Genomic DNA, 18,522 nt, shown 5'->3' with positions numbered 1-18,522 from the left:
TGCCCGCAGGGATTTTAGGGATTTTTAAATTTTGCGAGCCCTGATAATTATTCACCTAAAGTTTTTTTCCCATGTTGTAGTACATTTTTTTTATTGTGTACTGTACATACAGTAAGGGAGGTATTGGCAAAATCTCACCTGCAGTAAGTCGTCTTGTATTTAGCAATGTACTAAATCCTTTGGAACACGAAAAAAAAACATATATTATTGTACATATATAATACAAAAAGTTTATATCAGCAGTGCCATTTTCATAATCGTGACCCAGTGACAGTCTGTTTACAATGTCTACCATTGTAACATGTTTACATCTACCAAAGTCTTTTGTGTGTGCATAAAGTATCTAATAATTATATATTACTAGATTACATATTATTATATTATATTTACATACATATATTAATTTTACTCTCTGCAACAACTTGATTTTAAAAACTTTAATGTACTTTAAGTATGCACCAAACATACATTCCTATAGGAATATACCAGTATCGGATCGGGACTCGGTATCATCAGATACTCATTATTCAATGACTCGGACCGGATCAGGGGATCCCAGATCGGGACATCCCTAGTATTCTTCTGTGTTCATGTAGGTTTAGAAATGATTTATCTTACAAATCTGATTAAATGGCGCACGTTGCGTTCCCAGGTGTACGTTATAATAAACTCAAACTCACAACAGTATGCAGAGATGGAGTTTGAGACGCTACATCCACACATGTAAATTATAACTCTTTGTGCGGAGCAGCATTTACTGTGAACGGAGCCGCTCTGATTTGTGCGTATGTAACCTACATGCATGTAAATAATTAAAGCTCATACATTAAACCTGCATCACATATTTGAAGCATAGCATTTGTGAATTCACAGTATGATTTTTAAATGGGTTTGATATCATGCAGCCTTGAAAAACGGTCTAACATGGCTCCAGACAAAAAAAATAGAGTAAGGAGCCATTGGCTCCTGTAAGAAACAAACTTAGGCGCCAAATTATTTTTTCAGGTGCCACAGAATGAACATGTTATATAATATATTTTTTACATTTAAATCATACTGTCATGTGTTTATGTCTCTTTTCTTTTTTTTTTTAGCAGCACTTTAATTCATCTTGTAGATGTCCTGGGAACTACGGTTCACTTAAAGTGGGAACTAAACATCTTTTCCAACTTGAAATATACAGTTACAAAGAATTATTTATTACACAGAATCTGCACCAATATCATGGACTGTACAAGTATCCTTGTACAAGGCTCCTCCTCAATGCATCCTATAAATGCATACACATACACATCTAGTCAGTTTTTCTTTTATTAGTAAAACGCTATTTTACAGGAGGTGTTGAATTTTATCTTTAGCTTGCATTCTTTCTTATCATGTAGACAAAAGGTTAAGTAAAAATATGAATATGCAATAGCACATAAATACAGCAAAATGTTCCTCTTTTTATTTATTTTTCTAGCTGACTGATGAGCTTATGGATGCCGAATGGTTATTCTGAGGTAAATGTATTGTTACGTGGCAATGTTTACAAGCTTTACAGGTTTTCCGCAGTTTGAAACACTGAATGAGCGATTACATGACACATTTCAGTAAGTTGTAGGCTACTGTAGGCTCTCTTATAAAATAGCCAACCTTTTGATGTTCATTTATGTTTTATCATACTATAGTAGTAAAGAGAAAGATATAATGGGTTCACTTACCGCTTGAACTGAGGCGCTAAAGCGATCGCGCCTGCCGCATTAAAGAGCGCCAAAACCATATTTACTGTTTGAATTTAGTTATGAATTTGGCATAATTTTAAAGCGGACACTTTGTTTATTGAAAGGTAACAAAGCTTATTGCGATTACTGGACGGCAAGTGCGCTACAAATAGGCTAATATGAAGTTTATTCATTAACAGAACGCAGCATAAGATCTTAATAAGAAGCAGCCATATTAGTAGGCTAATGATTATAAACGAGATCTGTTAACGATATTGCCAATATCCACACAGCTGACAGCTTTACCTGCTGTAGTTTGTTCAAGGAATCGGGACAGCCCTATTTACAACTGTGTTTTCATTTGTACAGCAACAATACTACAAGTGAACTCAAATGTATACTGATAGTTTACTAGTTAAATAGCACAATATTTAGTTTATGAAAGTTTTACTATTTAGTAATAAGTAAAAACATACTTGTAGTTAACTATTTGTACATATAGTACAAGTTTGTACAAGTATATAATTAAGTTGCTATACACGTTTAGCTGTACTTTTAAAGTAAACTTCACGTTCACATTAGGTGTGAGAATCTTCCTTTTTTTTTATTAATTAGACTTTAAAAAAAAATCTTAACATCTTTTAAAATCGTTATGCATCAATTTTTCTCCCACCCCTAATTAACATACTCAACTAATCTGATTTTTTTTTTCATCAACATTTTTAAACAGATCTATTGTATAGGATGACAAAACAACACAACGACTCATCCCAGTTTAAACGTCTAATCACAGTGTTTAATGTAGGGGCATGCAGGAGTTTCTCTTAAACCTGTCAATAAAAAGAATACTTGGAATAATTCATTTTACTTTCTAGTGCATCTCGATCAAAAGATTGAGTACAAGTATAGTCCAAAAACACTTGGACTTTTCTGTCAGTATAATTTAAGTATATTTAAGTGTAATTGTAAGTATATTTCTGAGAAGTATAAAGATTTCTTATACTAATACAGTGTTTCTCACAGGATTTTGTGAGACTTGTGGTGGCAGGTGACGTCACATATTAATTAGCATATTTATGACGTCATTGTGTCAATTTTGCGTTCAGACAAGTTTTGGCACTTCGGATCTGTTCTGCTCTCTGAACTGTCACATACTGTAATATAACTGAATGCCCAGTAAAGCTGTTCCCATTTACTTTTTTCTGTTGCCATACTTAAAACAAGTATAAATTGAAGCAATTATAGTCAGACAGTGTAAGTCACTTAATATTAACTTCTTGTTTATTGAAGTGTTGTATTGAATCAATTTAAATCAGTATCACATTTGCAAACTCTCTTAGGCTAATAATCATTAAAAGCTGTCACTCATCTTAGTTCATCGCGATCTCACAAAGTTCCATAATAATCAACGCAGCTCACTTATGGCACTTTTCCCCTGCGTGGTACGACTCTGCTCGGTACGGCACGTCGCACTGGTGCTCCTAAATATTTTTTCATAGTCGCACGCAGTAGTTTTCGGTCGCAAATGCAAATGAAACGGTCTCAGTACAGAGCCCTGCTCAGTCCACAACGCTTCTTAGTCTGTGTGCAGTGTTTCCCACACATAGACTTTACTTGGGCGGGTCGCCCAGGTATATTAACGGCCGCCCAAGTATATTTGGAGAAACATTTTTGCTTTTATTATTTTTATCCTCTTATACTTTATTTATCCAACCGAAATAATGAAAACATCCGCGATCGATTAACTAGTGGAATATCTCCCCTTGTCCTACATGTTTCGTGCTGGTTCTGTGTGCGTGAGAACTGGTTCCTCCCGATGACATTCCCTCGTGCGCTGCAGAGACACGCGGTGGATATTTCACAGACAAGACAGGGCTCGGGCGCTTCAGTAGCACTTGCGACTAAAAATAGATCTATGTGAACTGTAAAATGTATTTAGGAGCGCGTGTGCGAATAAAGCAAAATCCCTCAGGGGGTTTTCTTAAATTTAATTTCATAAAGTCTTCAATACATGAAATGGTAAAACAAACATCTTAATGATTATTTTAGGATGTCTTATATTTGAGGATGAAAAAACATAAATCGCGATACAGACTATTAATTACTTCAAAAGGCTATGATTTCATTAAAAAAGAGTGCTGCACGTTGCAGTGTCACAAGGCGGAGCTGTTGCGTGTTCAACAGGCTTCAGGCTGCTTCAAAGTGATTCTCAATCAATGAATAGCGCACATTGAATTATGAATCATGAATTATGACAATGTCTACTTTATGACCGTTATATAATAAGTTTTAGACGGTTGTAAGAATGCATATTTTATCTCTCATCTGAAGGATCAGGCTGCAATAGTGTAGACATTTCAAAATAAGAGTCCCGGTGTATTTAGGGCTTGTTTTTAATTAAAAGTCTTTTTTGGGTATTATTGGTATTTTGGTTAAGAAAAATGACCCAAATCTGCTTGTGATGGCTCTATTCTATGGTTTATAGAGCATCATGATGACTTTGTAGATATTTCATTTGTTTTATGGGTATTGTAATGGCCAGTTCAACAGAAACAAATGAAACCTCTTAAATATGCCAAGTGTTCTAATAATTTTGGCCACCACTGTAAATCTCTACAAGCTGCAAACAGAAAACAGACTATAACCCACAGACTGACCCAGGAGAATTGCTTACTTACAGACAGACCTCAACCCTGTCATTCACCTGTAACAGACTCGACAAACACTGTCCTCTCAGCTGTACTGTGAAGCTTTGGGAGAACAGGTTTTGTGAAGATTTTTCAATATTATCATCTGCCCTTGTGCATCACAGTAAAATGTGACAAACATAAAAACAATTATACATGCATATCATTTATAGATAACAAATGTAAAGTTTTGTGATATAAATTGATGATTCCCATTGCTTGTAACTCAGAAGTAGATATGGGTTTAATGTTACACAACATTTTTTTGGTTATTTCTGTTATTATTTTTGTGATGTCATTCATTTCGTCACGAGTTACATGTAGTAAACACAATAAAGAGAAACATGACTGAAGAAAGACTTTGAGAATGAAAACCAACCTGTTTGTGTCTCAGGATCTTCATGTTTGAAAGCTTCTTCAATCCTCACGTCTTCACTCTCCTCTTTAATAAACGCCATCTTTATAACAGTGTCTCGAGTGTCGCTTCAGCAGGAGTTTCTCTGTGTGTTTGAGATCAGAATAATTAACAGACAGATCTCTGGATGAAGTCAAAACACTCAAAACTAGCACATCTACTTAATAAAAGAACACAGATATAATATTTAGATATGTATTGTTTGGTCTGTATTGATCTGTAGATTATGTTTGACAGCTTACACAGTGTGTGTGTGTGTGTGTTGTAATTACAGATGTGTGTGTATGTGTGTTACAAATGTGTGTGTGAGTGTTACAGATGTGTGTGTGTGTGTATGTGTGTTACAGATGTATGTGTGTGTGAGTGTTACAGATGTGTGTGTGTGTGTGTGTTACAGATGTGTGTGTGTGTGAGTGTTACAGATGTGTGTGTGTGTGAGTGTGTTACAGATGTGTGTGTTGTTGTTGTATTTACACTGATGTACTGCAGCTGTCAGTCTGCTGTGAATCCAGCGATTAAAACTCCGATAAACTTCAAGAAAAACCAACATTTGACCAAAGAGACATAGCCACGCCCCCTAATATGAATATATATATAGATAATATGCACTATAAATAAGCTATATAATCAATAGATAAAGCATTAAACATTAAACTACATGAGTCTCTGTAAAAACTGTTTATCATCAATCATATAAATTAACTTCACAACTTTCACTTGCACTGATATGAGCAGATGTTTTGTCCTCTAGTCATGGACAGCTCTTTTCTGCATCTTTCTGTCTAAATGTGTTTAAATCCTTTAAATGTTTCAATCCAAACAGTGTTTATGATGAACTGCTTCACTATGAAGAGAAACGAGACGCAGCTTTTCTGTGCTTTACTCATGTTCATTATCGCTAGTTGATACATCACAATGTTACATTAGAAAATAATTGATTCATTAAAAAGTTCACTATAAAACAAACAGGCTGCACTGATTTAAACACTTTAAGTTAAACGATTAAAAACAAACCTTTCTGCAGCCGAATCACAGACGCAGGAGCGCGGCGCAGGCTCATGACGTCACGCCACCACACCAAAATAAAAGTCCCGCTCTAACAAAACAAATCCTGCAGGAATTCCTGAAGGAATGCTGCGTTCTGTGCAGGGATCATGCAGGACATAGACATTAGGATTTAATATACATCTATACGAAAATTGAGATTTTTTTTTAAGCATTGTGCAGGACTCATATTAATCAGGCCACTCTTCCTGCAGGATAAACCTACTGGCTGTTTATATTGTATTGTAGCCTACAGTGTTTAAAACATGGACACAAATACTTACCTGCAATTCTTTATATAATTTACTAACAAAAATCTAATAAAATCTTCATAATAAAAAATATAATAAAAATGTCACTGACATAATATCTAAAACAAGTTAGAATTTCTTGCACTTTTATTTCACAGTGGATTTGATACATTGCACTGTACAGAATTTTTCATTCTTCCCACATTCATGTTAAAATAATTTCATACATACATTAATTGTATCACACCTTAACTGTAAATATGTAAATATTACAAAACTGTAAATATTACAGAAAATGTTATATACATATTAGGCATCACATATAAAAATTGTAAATATGGTTTAATAAAAATGCATATTGCAAAAATTCATAACCTACTGTTGTACAATACAATCATGCCAAGAATAAAATCCACAGTACACTTTAAACTTTCGCATCAACAACCAAAGCCATGGACAGACCTATTAACATACATACTACATACTGAATAGAATTAAACATGCAAAACCACAAGAAGTGTGGCCTCAGAGTCATACAGTAACCAAAGTGTACTTGCCAAATTGAATATCAGGTCCCTTTCTGTGAAAGCACTTTTTGTAAATGATATGATCACTGATCAACATTGTTCGGGAGGCAGACACACTCTGTCAGTTTAAATCTAGATTAAAGACCCATCTCTTTAACCTGGCTTACACATAACACACTAATACGCTTCTAATATTCAAATCTGTTAAAGGATTTTTAGGCTGCATTAATTAGGTCAACTGGAACCGGGAACACTTCTCATAACACCCGATGTACTTGCTACATCGTTAGAAGAATGGCATCTAATATTAGTCTGTTTCTCGCTTATTCCGAGGTCACCGCTGCCACCAGATCCAGTCTGTATTCAGATCAGATGGTCACTGCAGTCACCCGGATCCAGTACATATTCAGACCAGATGGTGGATCAGCACCTAGAAAGGACCTCTACAGCCCTGAAAGACAGCGGAGACCAGGACAACTAGATGAGCCCCAGATACAGATCCCCTGAGGACCTTGTCTCCTAGACGGCCACCGGGACAAGACCACAGGAACCAGATGATTCCTCTGCACAATGTGACTTTACTGCAGCATGGATCAACCTGCTGGTTCGTCTGGCCGAAAGAGAACTGGCCCCCCGACTGAGCCTGGTTTCTCCCAAGGTTTTTTCTCCATTCTGTCACCGATGGAGTTTTGGTTCCTCTGGCTTGCTTAGTTGGGGACACTTAATATCCAGCGATATCGTCGACTTGATTGCACAGATACTGTTTAAACTGAACTGAGCTGGACGATGACATCACTGAATTCAATGATGAACTGCCTTTAACTGAAAATTGAGTGTTTAATCTTGTCATTTTACATTATTGACAAACTATTTTCCTATTTGATACTGTAAAGTGCTTTGACACAATTTGTATTGTTAAAGGCGCTACATAAATAAAGTTGACTTGACTTGATATAGTTTGATAAGTGCATGGAGCAATGGCTACAAAATGTTAGCATATATTTTCTAAATGGTTTGACTAAAATTCTTTTGATAACTTTGTCATTATTAATGTCTATAGATACATGCAAAATTTTGTGTGAATTAGTCACGTGGTTTAAGAGGAGATGGGAAAAGAAGTTTTTGCCCACTCAAAATGGCCGATGGTCTACAACATGTATTGTTGTTTTAAAACTAAAAGGCTAATTACTTACTTTTAACACTGAAAGTAACTTACCCAACACTGGGTGGCACTATAATAAGTACTTTAACGTGGCTACAAAATATTGGCGTATATTTTCTAAATGGTTTGACTAAAATTCTTTTGATAACTTTGTCATTGATGTCTATAGATACATGCAAAATTTTGTGTGAATTAGTCACGTGGTTTAAGAGGAGATGGGAAAATAAGTTTTTGCCCACTCAAAATGGCCGATGGTCTACAACATGTTGTACTAATGTTGTCCACTAGTGGGAAACACAAGATGAGAAATATTTTTTATATTTAATATATTTTCTATCAGGTTCCATCACTCTGAAAAACAAATAAATTCTTACAGGGGTATATGTTTAAGGAGGTGAAAGCTGTGTGTTTTCATATACTATATTTTATAGTATATAAAAATTGTTTATTTATAGTATATTTTTGTCATCATTTACATGTAAATGTACCAACTGATGTCTGTAGTTCACATATATAATACTCAGAAGGGATCAGATAACTGGCATTGTGTACGCAGATTTTTTATGTGTTTCACCAATTTCTCAGGCATCAACTGTTAATATCAATGTGAATGACACATCAACCCACATAAACTGAAATCAGTGTAAATGGTTTAGAATAATGACTTGTAGCAAAATGCAAAAAAAAACAAAACTTAATTATCATTAAATGTTACCTTAATATAGGTAACTATATCTAGGTTAATATATAGGTTATAAATAGTTTAATATATAGGTTAATATATCCAAATAATATTACAAACATTTGTCAAGTTGCATGACATAAATTTATTAATTGCTGTTCAGCTAAAATAAAAGGTTGCCTCTTTTTATTGCAGTAGCCTACATATTGCTGCTTTCAAGTGTACTCATGCCAACCTTCATGAATTTCTGATGCCCTGATTGCTGCTTACAACAATTTATAAAATGTCAGCAATTTATATCAATAGAAATAAGAGATGAAGGACGTTACACTAATGTTGTCCACCTGAGGAAGGCACAAGACAACAAATTATTTTAGATCGTGTAGTTTCAAATCGGTGTAAATGGTTCAACAGATCGGTTTTCAAAGAAATCGGTGATCTCCAAAATACCTTCTTATTTATAGATCATAATTTCAGAAAACATTTGTCGTCAAGTTGTCAGACATGATTGGATATATTATAGTCCAGTTAAAATGAAGAGACAATATTATTTGTCTATTGTGATATGGTACATAAAATAATACTTCCATAGAAAGACACTTAAATAGGCCTACTAGTATTATGTTTGAAAAGAGACATGGCCATTGTAACATAACTGTATCCTCTACACGAGGCGGTTCCCAGTGGACAACTTGATATTACTTTGACGTCAAATATTAGTCACTGATGACGATGCTGTAACTTCATTTTAAATTCACTTTGAACAGCAAATTCTTCCAGTGGTAACTAGGTGAAATTAGGAAGGTAATCCTACAATGAAATTGGTTTAATGTTTAAGTAGGCCAATTTGTTTGACGTTAAATTTACATCAAATCAATGTCGTTTCAGGTTTTTGACATCAGTTGGATTTGCATATTTGACCTGTTTTTTGTTGTCTTTTCAACATCAATTGCCCAATGGGTTGTGCTTGGACCCCGATGATCGCCGCTTGTAGCTATTTATACTACAGTAAATACAGCTGGATAAAACAAAAACTGTGTCCTTCTTCATTTTAGCAAAACAATGTAATTATTTTAAAGGGAGGCGATTACTTTCTATTCTTATTTTTAGTTGAAAAGTATACTAACAGCGGTCTTGAACAAACTTCTTGTAAGGGTACTTTTTTTAATAAAGAACAAACTTTTTGAAAGGGTACTTTCTTTTAATAAAGAACAAACAGGTTCACATTTAAATTACTTTTCATATATTTGTAAGTCTGCTGTTTTTATTACACCAATCACAATTGAACTGTCTTTCTCCAGAGTGAATGCATTATTTCTAAACCTTTTGTCACATGGGAAATGAGGAATTCTTTCCAGAATGAGTTTGCAAATGCTGTTTCAGGCTTTTGTTATATGTGAAACTGATGTCACACTGAACACACTTGTAAGGCTTCTCTCCAGTGTGAAGTCTAATGTGTTCCTTAAGGCTTCCTTTAACTGTGAAGCTCTTTTCACACTGAGGACACTTGTAAGGCCTCTCTCCAGTGTGAATTTTTATGTGCACCTTAAGTTTTCCTTTAAACATGAAGCTCTTTCCACACTGAGGGCAGGTGAAAGGCTTCTCTCCTGTGTGAATTTTTATGTGAGACTGAAGATATTTTTTGATTGTGAAACTTTTTCCACAGTGATGGCACATGCAAGGCCTCTCCCCAATGTGATTTTGTACATGATTCTTAAGGTGATTCCTGTCAGCAAAACTTGTTTCACACACATGACATCTAAAACATTTCTCTCTTGAGTGAATACTTATGTGATGCTTAAGGCTTATTTTCCGTTTGAAACTCTTTCCACACAGTTCGCAGGTGTAAGGCTTCTCTCCGGTGTGAACTCTCATGTGAATCATCAGATGGCTATTTTCTGTGAATCCCTTCCCACACAGTTTGCAGGTGTGAGGCTTCTCTCCAGTGTGAACGATCATGTGAGACATCAGACGAGCATTTGATGTGCAACTCTTCCCACACAGTTTGCAGGTGTGAGGATTGTCTCCGGTGTGAATTCTCATGTGAGTCTTAACACATCTTTTTAGTTTGAAACACTTCCCACACTGTTTGCAGGTATAAGGTTTGTGTTTGTGGATTCGTAAGTGGCTTGTAAGGCTTTGTTTTCCACTGAAACTCTTTCCACAGTGTTGACAGGTGGAAGGTCTCTCTTCAGTGTGAACTCTCATCTGGACTTTAGGCTTTCTAGTTTCTCTTTTACGAGTCTGAGAGTAACTAAAAGATTTTTCCCCAGCCATATCATCATGACATTTCTCAGTCTGATTTTTTTCTTCCGTTTCATTCAGTTCTCGACTCTTCTCTTTCAGCGCCATCAGGTCTAAGGTGAAAAGAAACAAAAACAAGTTAAGACCAGTTTATTGGCACAAAGCAAGACATGAAAACATTTAGACATTTAAAATATCAAATCCAACAACATGTATGCTAGATCTGAAGAAAGTGTAACCTGTAATCTCAGAACCTCGTGTCCTTAAGTCTTTGCTTTCTCTAGGACACGTCCCAAATACCAAATAAAGCGATTTGTCAGCGGACACGACAAAAGCATGTCAGTGTTTTGCTTAATACCAGTTTTCTGTTTCCGTAATTTAGAATAAATATCTGCTAGTTAGGAGGATTAATACATTTAACTCTTATTTTATTTAAAAGTTTATGCTGATTGTGCATGTTGTTTACCATTAGCTGTAATTAGATTTTACAAAAAGACTTGTTGCTAACTGAACATTTGTGCTTAAGTAGCAAACTGTACCACATTTAGTTTAGATTTCGAGACAACTGCACACTATAGGCTTTGCTGTGCTAATTAGAAAGGCGTGGACAGCTGTTTTCACTCAAGTGAGTTAGCTCTATATTTAGGTGGAGTTTGTTCAGTGGCGCAGAAGCGTCAGCAGAAGCATAAGCCCTCCTTGTGTGACGACCTACGAGTGTAAAGACAACTTATCCCCCCCCCACAACAGGTTGGGAGCGGTGGGGGTACGTGTCTCCTCATTTCCAAAAGCTGGAAATACCTCCCATGCTCTTATAACCTCAACAACACTTCCTTTGAATTTTATGCCATTAGGGCTGCCCGATTAATCAAATGCGATTGTCATGCACATGTCGTCAGTAAAGCCAGTTCTGTGATTAGTGGTAAATCTCCATCACCTGCTTTCAGATGGAGCAGCATTTACTACACAGAGCCGTATTTCTCTGACAAGCTATGCAAAAAAAAAAAATCAAGTCACAACTTCTTGCTACTGGGGTTCCTCAAGGCTCAGTGCTTGGACCACTTCTCTTCTCCATCTACATGTCATCATTAGGGTCTGTTATTCAGAAGCATGGCTTTTCTTATCACTGCTATGCTGAAGACACTCAACTCTACTCTTGCAAGCTTTCTGACAGACATTTCTGACTAGATGCAGGACCATCACCTTCAACTCAACCTTGCTAAGAAAGAACTGCTCATGGTCTCATCCAACCCCGCACTTCATTACAACTACTCTATACAGCTAGGTTCGTCCACCATAGCTCTTTCCAGGACAGCCAGGAACCATGGAGTTGTGATTGATGATCAGTTAAGCTTTACATACCATATTGCTACTATGGCCTGGTCTTGCAGATTTGCCTTTTACAACATTATAAAGATAAGACCCTTCCTACCATAGAAGGCCACACAACTCCTTGTCCAAGCTTTTGTTCTCTCCAGACTGGACTATTGTTATGCTCTCTCAGCGGGTTTCCAGCATGTACTATCAAGCCTCTGCAACTGATCCAGAATGTGGCAGCTAGAGTTGTCTTCAACGAGTCGAAGAAAGCTCACGTTACACCTCTCGTCATCAGTTTGCACTGACTGCCAATAGCCGCTTGCATCAAATTCAAGCTACTGATGTTTGCCTACAGGATAACCACTGGCTTTGCACCAATATACCTAAACTAGCTAGTTCAGAATTATACGCCCTCCAGAAGCTTGCATTCTGCAAATGAACAATGCCTTGTGGTGCCATCTCAAAGAGTCACAAAATCACTCTCACTGACCTTTTTCTGGACTATTCCCAGTTGGTGGAATGACCTGCATTTCTCAATTAAAGCAGCTGAGTCTTTAGCCATTTTTCAAAAAACATCTAAAGACACATCTTTTTTTTTGTTATTATTATTTGTCAATTATGAGTATGCGTTATATCACATACATTTTAGTATAATGTTTTTCTAGTCTCCGCTGCAGCAAAACAGTTGTGTTTTTTTGTGGCCCAACAAATGAAACTGTGAAATGTTCATGAAGTGACTCTCATATCAGCTCTGCAGATGAAGTTCAGGTGTCCATGACCTAATATAGTGAAACGTAGACGCCGAAAACACCACAAGCATCACACATGCCGAAACTGTGGTGCTCATTCACACAGACAAACAGAACATACAGACTTAAGATTTCAATAGCAAGCTTTTTGAGCTTTAATATTCACAGACACGAGTCCATATAAAGATATGATTAATTGTACAGTTTTACTTTTGAATCATTAATCCAAAAATTTAAAAATTCCATGACTAATTGAATGCAATGCTTCGTGCCTGTAATTTTGGGGTGAGTTTCCCTGACACCAGGGGTGTCAATCTCAGGAAATGCAGAGTTTAGCTCCCACCATGATCAAACACACTTGAACCAGCTAATCAAGGACTTATGGACTATCAACCATTTTCTTTTGTCATACTGACTCTTTCTAAAAAGGATGAGTTTGATTTTATCCTCAGAGTTGAAGACAATTTTTAGCCAACCACCCTTTGACTTCAGTCTAACTAATTGTCAAATGGAAGAAAGATGAACAGGCATCATGCTCTATGGAAAGATACAATTGAAGATCAACAGCATAAAAATGATAGCTCTATATTTCTTAAAAATGAACCCCAGGGGCAACATTTACAATGAAAAAAAGAGTTGGACCCAGAATCAATCCTTGTGGGACCCCCAATAAATATTAATAGATGATGAGCCACAGGTCTCAACCCAAACTGAACATGTCTTATCCTGCGAATTTGAGGGGTAGGATTAAGGGCTGCACACTTGATATCCACATAATGAGATGTTATATTAAGTTGACCTAAGTTGAAGCCAGCACTGGTTGAGGAACACTTGATAATTACAGGCAGGTGTGTTGGAGCAGGACTGGCACTGTACTCTGTAGAAAGATAGATCCCAAAATCAGGATTGGGCACTCCTGCTTTAAGCCCTAATGTTTGTGTAAATTCTTCACTATCTCTACGAGCTGTAGCAATGATACTGGTGCAACCTGGAGTGCAAATACACATGGGTTATTTCTGGTATTCACTGTTTTTTGTTTTGTTTTACAGTGGGAAAAAAAATATTTGATCCCCTGCTGATCTCCACCACCATAGGCAAGACTAAAGAGCTATCAAAGGACATCAGGGAAAAGACTTTAGAGCTGCACAATGCTGGAATGTGCTACAAGACAATCAGCTTGGTGAAGAACTGTTGGTGTGATTATTGGGAAATGAAAAAACAAAACAAAAAAAAAACACCTATCGCCCTTGGTCTGGAGCTCGCCTCATTAGGTAAGGATGATCATGAGAAAGGTGAGGGATCAGCCCAGAACTACACGGGAGGAGCCTGTTAATGATCTTAAGGCAGTTGGGACCACAGTCACCAAGCAAACCATTGGTAACACACTACGTTGCAATGGATTTATATTCTGCAGTGGCTGCAAGGTCCCCCTGCTCAAGAGGGCACATGTACAGGCCTGTCCTAAGTTTGACAATTAACATCTAAATCACTGTAAAGCTTGGAAGAAAGTACTGTGGTCAGATGAGACCAAAATTGAGTTCTTTGGCATCAACTCAACTCGTCGTGTTTGAAGGGGTCGTGGATTAGTCTTCCAGTATGACAATGACCCAAAACATACCGCTAAGGCAACAAAGGAGTGGCTCAAGAAGAAGTACATTAAAGGGTCATGAAACCCCAGAATACGCTTTTTGAGATGTGAACAGATGAGTGCAGGTTCCACGACACTGAAACCACTAATAGGAATCAAAGTTTATCAGTAATTGGAAATTGGTTATTTTTGCATCTTTCAGAGCAATTTCGTACTCAGAGCAAAGTGGAAGCTATGTCACAGAATCTAACGTAGAATCGTGCCTCTGAAATTCTCCAGCTCCGGAGTGTGTAGTTGGCTGCCGGGGCTGGAGAGGCACGATTCTATGGCATCCAGTTCTGAGCGCTTCTCTGCATTTATTCATGAGAAAGAGCTTATTCAATCTAATCACTGCGCCGTAGTATGCATAAAATATAATTGCGGTATTGTGCTTGAAGTAGTATCATTTCTGTCTTTCCTCATTGTTGTCATTCAGAGACATTGGTCATAGGTGCTCATTTCCTCTGTGCGACTACACAAAAATGCATTTCCCTACAACACAAGTTGTAAGTTTTGGTGCAGGTGGTTGGTTTGCTGTGGTCTTCCAGTAGTAATGATATATGATATCGCATTACAGCTGAGAATTTAAATGTCATGAAAGTGCTGTTCATTCACCTCTGCCTGTTCGCTGGGCAATTTTTCAGATTTTATTGATTAATTTGAATTTAATGTAGGGCTGCACGATAAATCGAAATGAACATGCACATCTTGTCAGTGAAGCACGGTTCTGTGATCAGTAGTAAATCTCCATCCGAAGGCCAGATGGCGCTCTCCCCGCAGAAGAAATCTAGTGGGAAAACCCTATAGCGGTAGCTGAATAAACAGAAGATTTAACTGCTTTCATTGATTCAGCGTGACTAATAAACACACGACTACGACAATATATCATGTATCGGAGTTCTTACTATAATTATTATTATAATGAAGTATATAAAAATGCAATGCTAATCGACATAACCTTTATCACTGCTTAGAATTCTATGAAATATGTTGCGTGCCTTATTCTGTATAAGAAGCCGCATCATCTCACAGAAGGATTTATTTCAAACACCCGACTGACGTTATGAAGTGAGTTTGGAGTATCGCATGGCAATCGCATTAAATTAGGGCTGCATGATTAATCTGTTTTGCATTGTTTTATTTTTTATAAATTGAGGAATCGCGATTTTGAATAGAAATATTACCAATCGACAGAATTAGACACTTTGACAATATGCCAATGATAACAGTAAAGAGAAAAGAACGATCCAACCGCATGTCGGCGCACGTGATTAACCGCTCACGCGTGACGCACTCATATCGCTAGGCGCCGTTCTCTATTATAGATCAGTCGGTGCCATTCACACAGAATGAGCTTTTGTGTTGATAAAGATGAGACGCGGGCAGTGGAATGGGAAAAACATGCAAGAAGATGGGAGTGAATTATTATATTAAGAAGATGCGCTTTTATCTTGAGCGCAGTGTTTTTAGAAAGCCGTTTCATGCATTAGATGCTGCAAGAGAACAGAGCACAACAATAAAACACGACCATGTTTACATAGAAAAGACAATGAAAAAGCAGCGCAAGTGAATAAAAAAACCTGCAACTACTACAGTATGTCTGATATTTCATGTTTGCATCATGGTGACAGACTGAAAGCTGCCGTTGTTTTTGCAGAATATTTATAGTTAATAACAGTCTACTGTGTTATACCTCCAGTCATTTTGAATTTGAATTACCTTGACTTTTGAGATTTTTTAAAAGTATTTTCTAGGGCTGAAACGATTCCTCGAGTATCTCAATTACAAAAAATCATTTGCCTCGAGGCTTCGTTTAGTCCATTTACTGTAACTACACACAGAACACTGTGTTTCCATTTTGATTCCTATTTTGTTCTCATTATATATGCTTCCAATTGGGTCTATTTTTAAAGGGGTGGTTGACTGTGTTTTTTCTAGGCTTGATTGTGTTTATGGGGTGCAGTCTAACATGTGTTCATGCTTCGTTTTTTAAAAAACGCATTATTTTTCACATAATTTACCTTTATTCCACATCGTGACGTAACGGACCTGGGAAGAAGCTCATTGTAGTCCCTACCAGCCGTTTTTGTAGGCATTAAACTGCCAGAATTTTAAAAGACGATATCTCCGTTTGCATTGAACTTTCAGCGCTGCAACTTTGCAGATATTGTTTATGCTTAAACAGCAACATTACACACTAACGTACGTTAAAAAAGTGAAATCGCAATCAACCACCCCTTTAAAAAACACGGCATATCATTTCACTCTTACGCTGATGACACACAAATATATATGCCAGTAAAGAAGGAAAGTAGCTCACTAGGGCCTCTTCTTGCTTGTTTGAATGATCTGAAAACTTGGTTAGATGAGAATTTTTTGCATATGAATGAATCTAAAACAGAGATTATTGTGTTTGCACCCCCAAATACATATGGGTCCTTCAAGTTTGATTTAGGTCCTTTATCTATTCATGGCAAATCCATGGTAAAAAAATGTAGGGGTGCTTTTTGATGAGTTGTTAAAATTTGACAAACAGATCAATGCTGTTGTCAGATCAGGCTTTTTTCAATTAAGAACACTGACAAAGGACAAGCCATTTTTGTCGTTTTATGATTTCGAGAGAGTGATGCATGCATTTGTGTCTTGCCACGTCTGAACTATTGCAATTCCCTGTATGTGGGGATTAGTCAGTCCACTTTGTCTCGATTGCAAATTGTCCAGAATGCTGCTGCAAGATTGCTGACAGGCTCTCGGAAATGGGACCATATTACCCCTATTCTTTCTTCTCTAGATTGGCTGCCAGTCCATTATAGGATTGAGTTTAAGATTTCGTTGTTTGTTTTTAAATCTTTAAATGGTCTTGTACCACCGTATCTTTCAGATTTATTACAACCATACTCACCATCCAGAAACTTTTGACTGTCCCTAAGGAGAAAACGTAAATGATGGGGCGATCGTGCTTTTTCAGTGATGGCTCCGAGACTTTGGAACAGTTTGCCGTTAAATATTAGAACAGCCTCCACACTGGGGTCTTTCAAATCTCTTTTGAAAACTTATCTTTTTTCTCTGGCTTTTTTGTAGGTTTTTATTTATTGATATTTTGTCATTTAATGTTGTGTGGTCAGATGTCTCTATGCTGTATATTAGTGGGGTGAAATGTATGTTTAAAAGCTGTACAGCACATTGGTTAACTAACTGTTGTTTTTAATGGTGCTTTACAAATAAATTGCCTTGCCTTCCCCACGGACCATTATTACTGACGCACAACCCAAATAAATACGGTCTTAAATATGGACATATTTAAGAACGTAAATCAATATGGGGGCTAGTTATGATGTCCCTAAGTTAGCTATGTGTTGTGAAAGATTATGTACCATTCATGTTGATTGTCTCATTCTCTCTCTGTGACACACACACACACACACACACACTCCCCATACAGTTATGCATAAAAAATACCACAAAAAGAAAGTTAGTCAATATCACACGAAGAGTGCCAGTCTTTACCTCTAAAAATCAGCATGATTACAAATGATATTGATTTGATAAGAAAGCTTGAAGTGTCTACTTTTAAATGAAGTCAGTCATGTTGAAAACAAATATTCTGTGATAAAGTAATCCGTATGAAACCAACACAATGTCCAGTTTCTCCGTCTGATCGAACTATTTTTAAGGTGACCACGCCAACGAGCTACTTTCGCTTTTGTTATAACAATCATCCACGTAAGACGCGCTGCATGTAAACGCCCACATCAGCTCCGTGCACAAAGCGTGAGGATTCATCTAGTTCATCTCGGCTACTGTTCGTTTCTGGAAAAAGACGCGCTGAGAGGAATAACCCAGGATTTACCTCAGAAAAGGAACAAGATGCGACTCGCAACCTGACCCAGCCGAGGAGATCATTCTAATGAGTAAGTAATGGTTTATTTTTTGCATTAGTTTACGTGTTATTGTGGCATAAACTTGAACATTTACTAGTTGGGTTTTTCCCAAACTTTAATTCCTGACTAAAATGTTTGAAATCCAGTGAAACATTTTGAATATGACAGGCACTTCATTGTATCTAAATTTCTTACGATGCGATGATGTTTTCATGCTCTATATAATATAAAACAAT

General features: G+C 36.9%; 3 protein-coding genes and 1 long non-coding RNA gene across 8 annotated transcripts in view; all 4 read right to left on the bottom strand.

Annotated features, from left to right (window-relative positions):
- The window catches only part of LOC107725790 (gastrula zinc finger protein XlCGF52.1-like), a 187,823-nt gene extending 181,977 nt beyond the window's left edge, over positions 1–5,846 (bottom strand). The window contains exon 1 of the mRNA XM_016535190.1: positions 5,806–5,846. The gene's annotated coding sequence lies outside the window, so the exon portion shown is untranslated. The remainder of the gene's footprint in view (positions 1–5,805) is intronic.
- The window catches only part of LOC107725791 (gastrula zinc finger protein XlCGF57.1-like), a 19,108-nt gene extending 13,237 nt beyond the window's left edge, over positions 1–5,871 (bottom strand). Inside the window, exons 1-2 of one of the 2 annotated variants that reach the window (XM_016535194.1) lie at positions 5,820–5,871; positions 4,770–4,890 (exon numbers count right to left, since the gene is read on the bottom strand). In XM_016535194.1, the coding sequence (XP_016390680.1) occupies positions 4,770–4,848 (79 nt within the window). In that variant the 5' untranslated portion in view covers positions 4,849–4,890; positions 5,820–5,871. Of the gene's footprint in view, positions 1–4,769; positions 4,891–5,279; positions 5,439–5,819 lie in introns of those variants that run through there. The other variant, XM_016535193.1, reaches the window with a different exon arrangement.
- Positions 5,872–9,666: 3,795 nt separating this feature from the next.
- LOC107725796 (gastrula zinc finger protein XlCGF7.1-like) lies at positions 9,667–17,425 on the bottom strand. The gene is made up of 2 exons (XM_016535201.1): positions 17,308–17,425; positions 9,667–10,805 (listed from the first exon to the last, which is right to left on the bottom strand). Exons 1-2 carry the CDS (start codon positions 17,308–17,310, stop codon positions 9,801–9,803), a joined length of 1,008 nt encoding a protein of 335 aa, XP_016390687.1. The 5' UTR covers positions 17,311–17,425; the 3' UTR covers positions 9,667–9,800.
- Positions 17,426–18,142: 717 nt separating this feature from the next.
- The window catches only part of LOC107725807 (uncharacterized), a 7,977-nt gene continuing 7,597 nt past the window's right edge, over positions 18,143–18,522 (bottom strand). For all 4 annotated transcript variants that reach the window (XR_001638162.1, XR_001638161.1, XR_001638160.1 and 1 more), the window contains one exon: positions 18,143–18,255. This is a non-coding gene — a long non-coding RNA (uncharacterized LOC107725807). The remainder of the gene's footprint in view (positions 18,256–18,522) is intronic.

The sequence above is a fragment of the Sinocyclocheilus rhinocerous genome, unplaced genomic scaffold (genome assembly GCF_001515625.1).
Source record: "Sinocyclocheilus rhinocerous isolate Xijiao unplaced genomic scaffold, SAMN03320098_v1.1 scaffold2561, whole genome shotgun sequence".
NCBI classification, from domain to species: domain Eukaryota; kingdom Metazoa; phylum Chordata; class Actinopteri; order Cypriniformes; family Cyprinidae; genus Sinocyclocheilus; species Sinocyclocheilus rhinocerous.
This window is presented reverse-complemented; position numbering and strand designations above follow the sequence as displayed.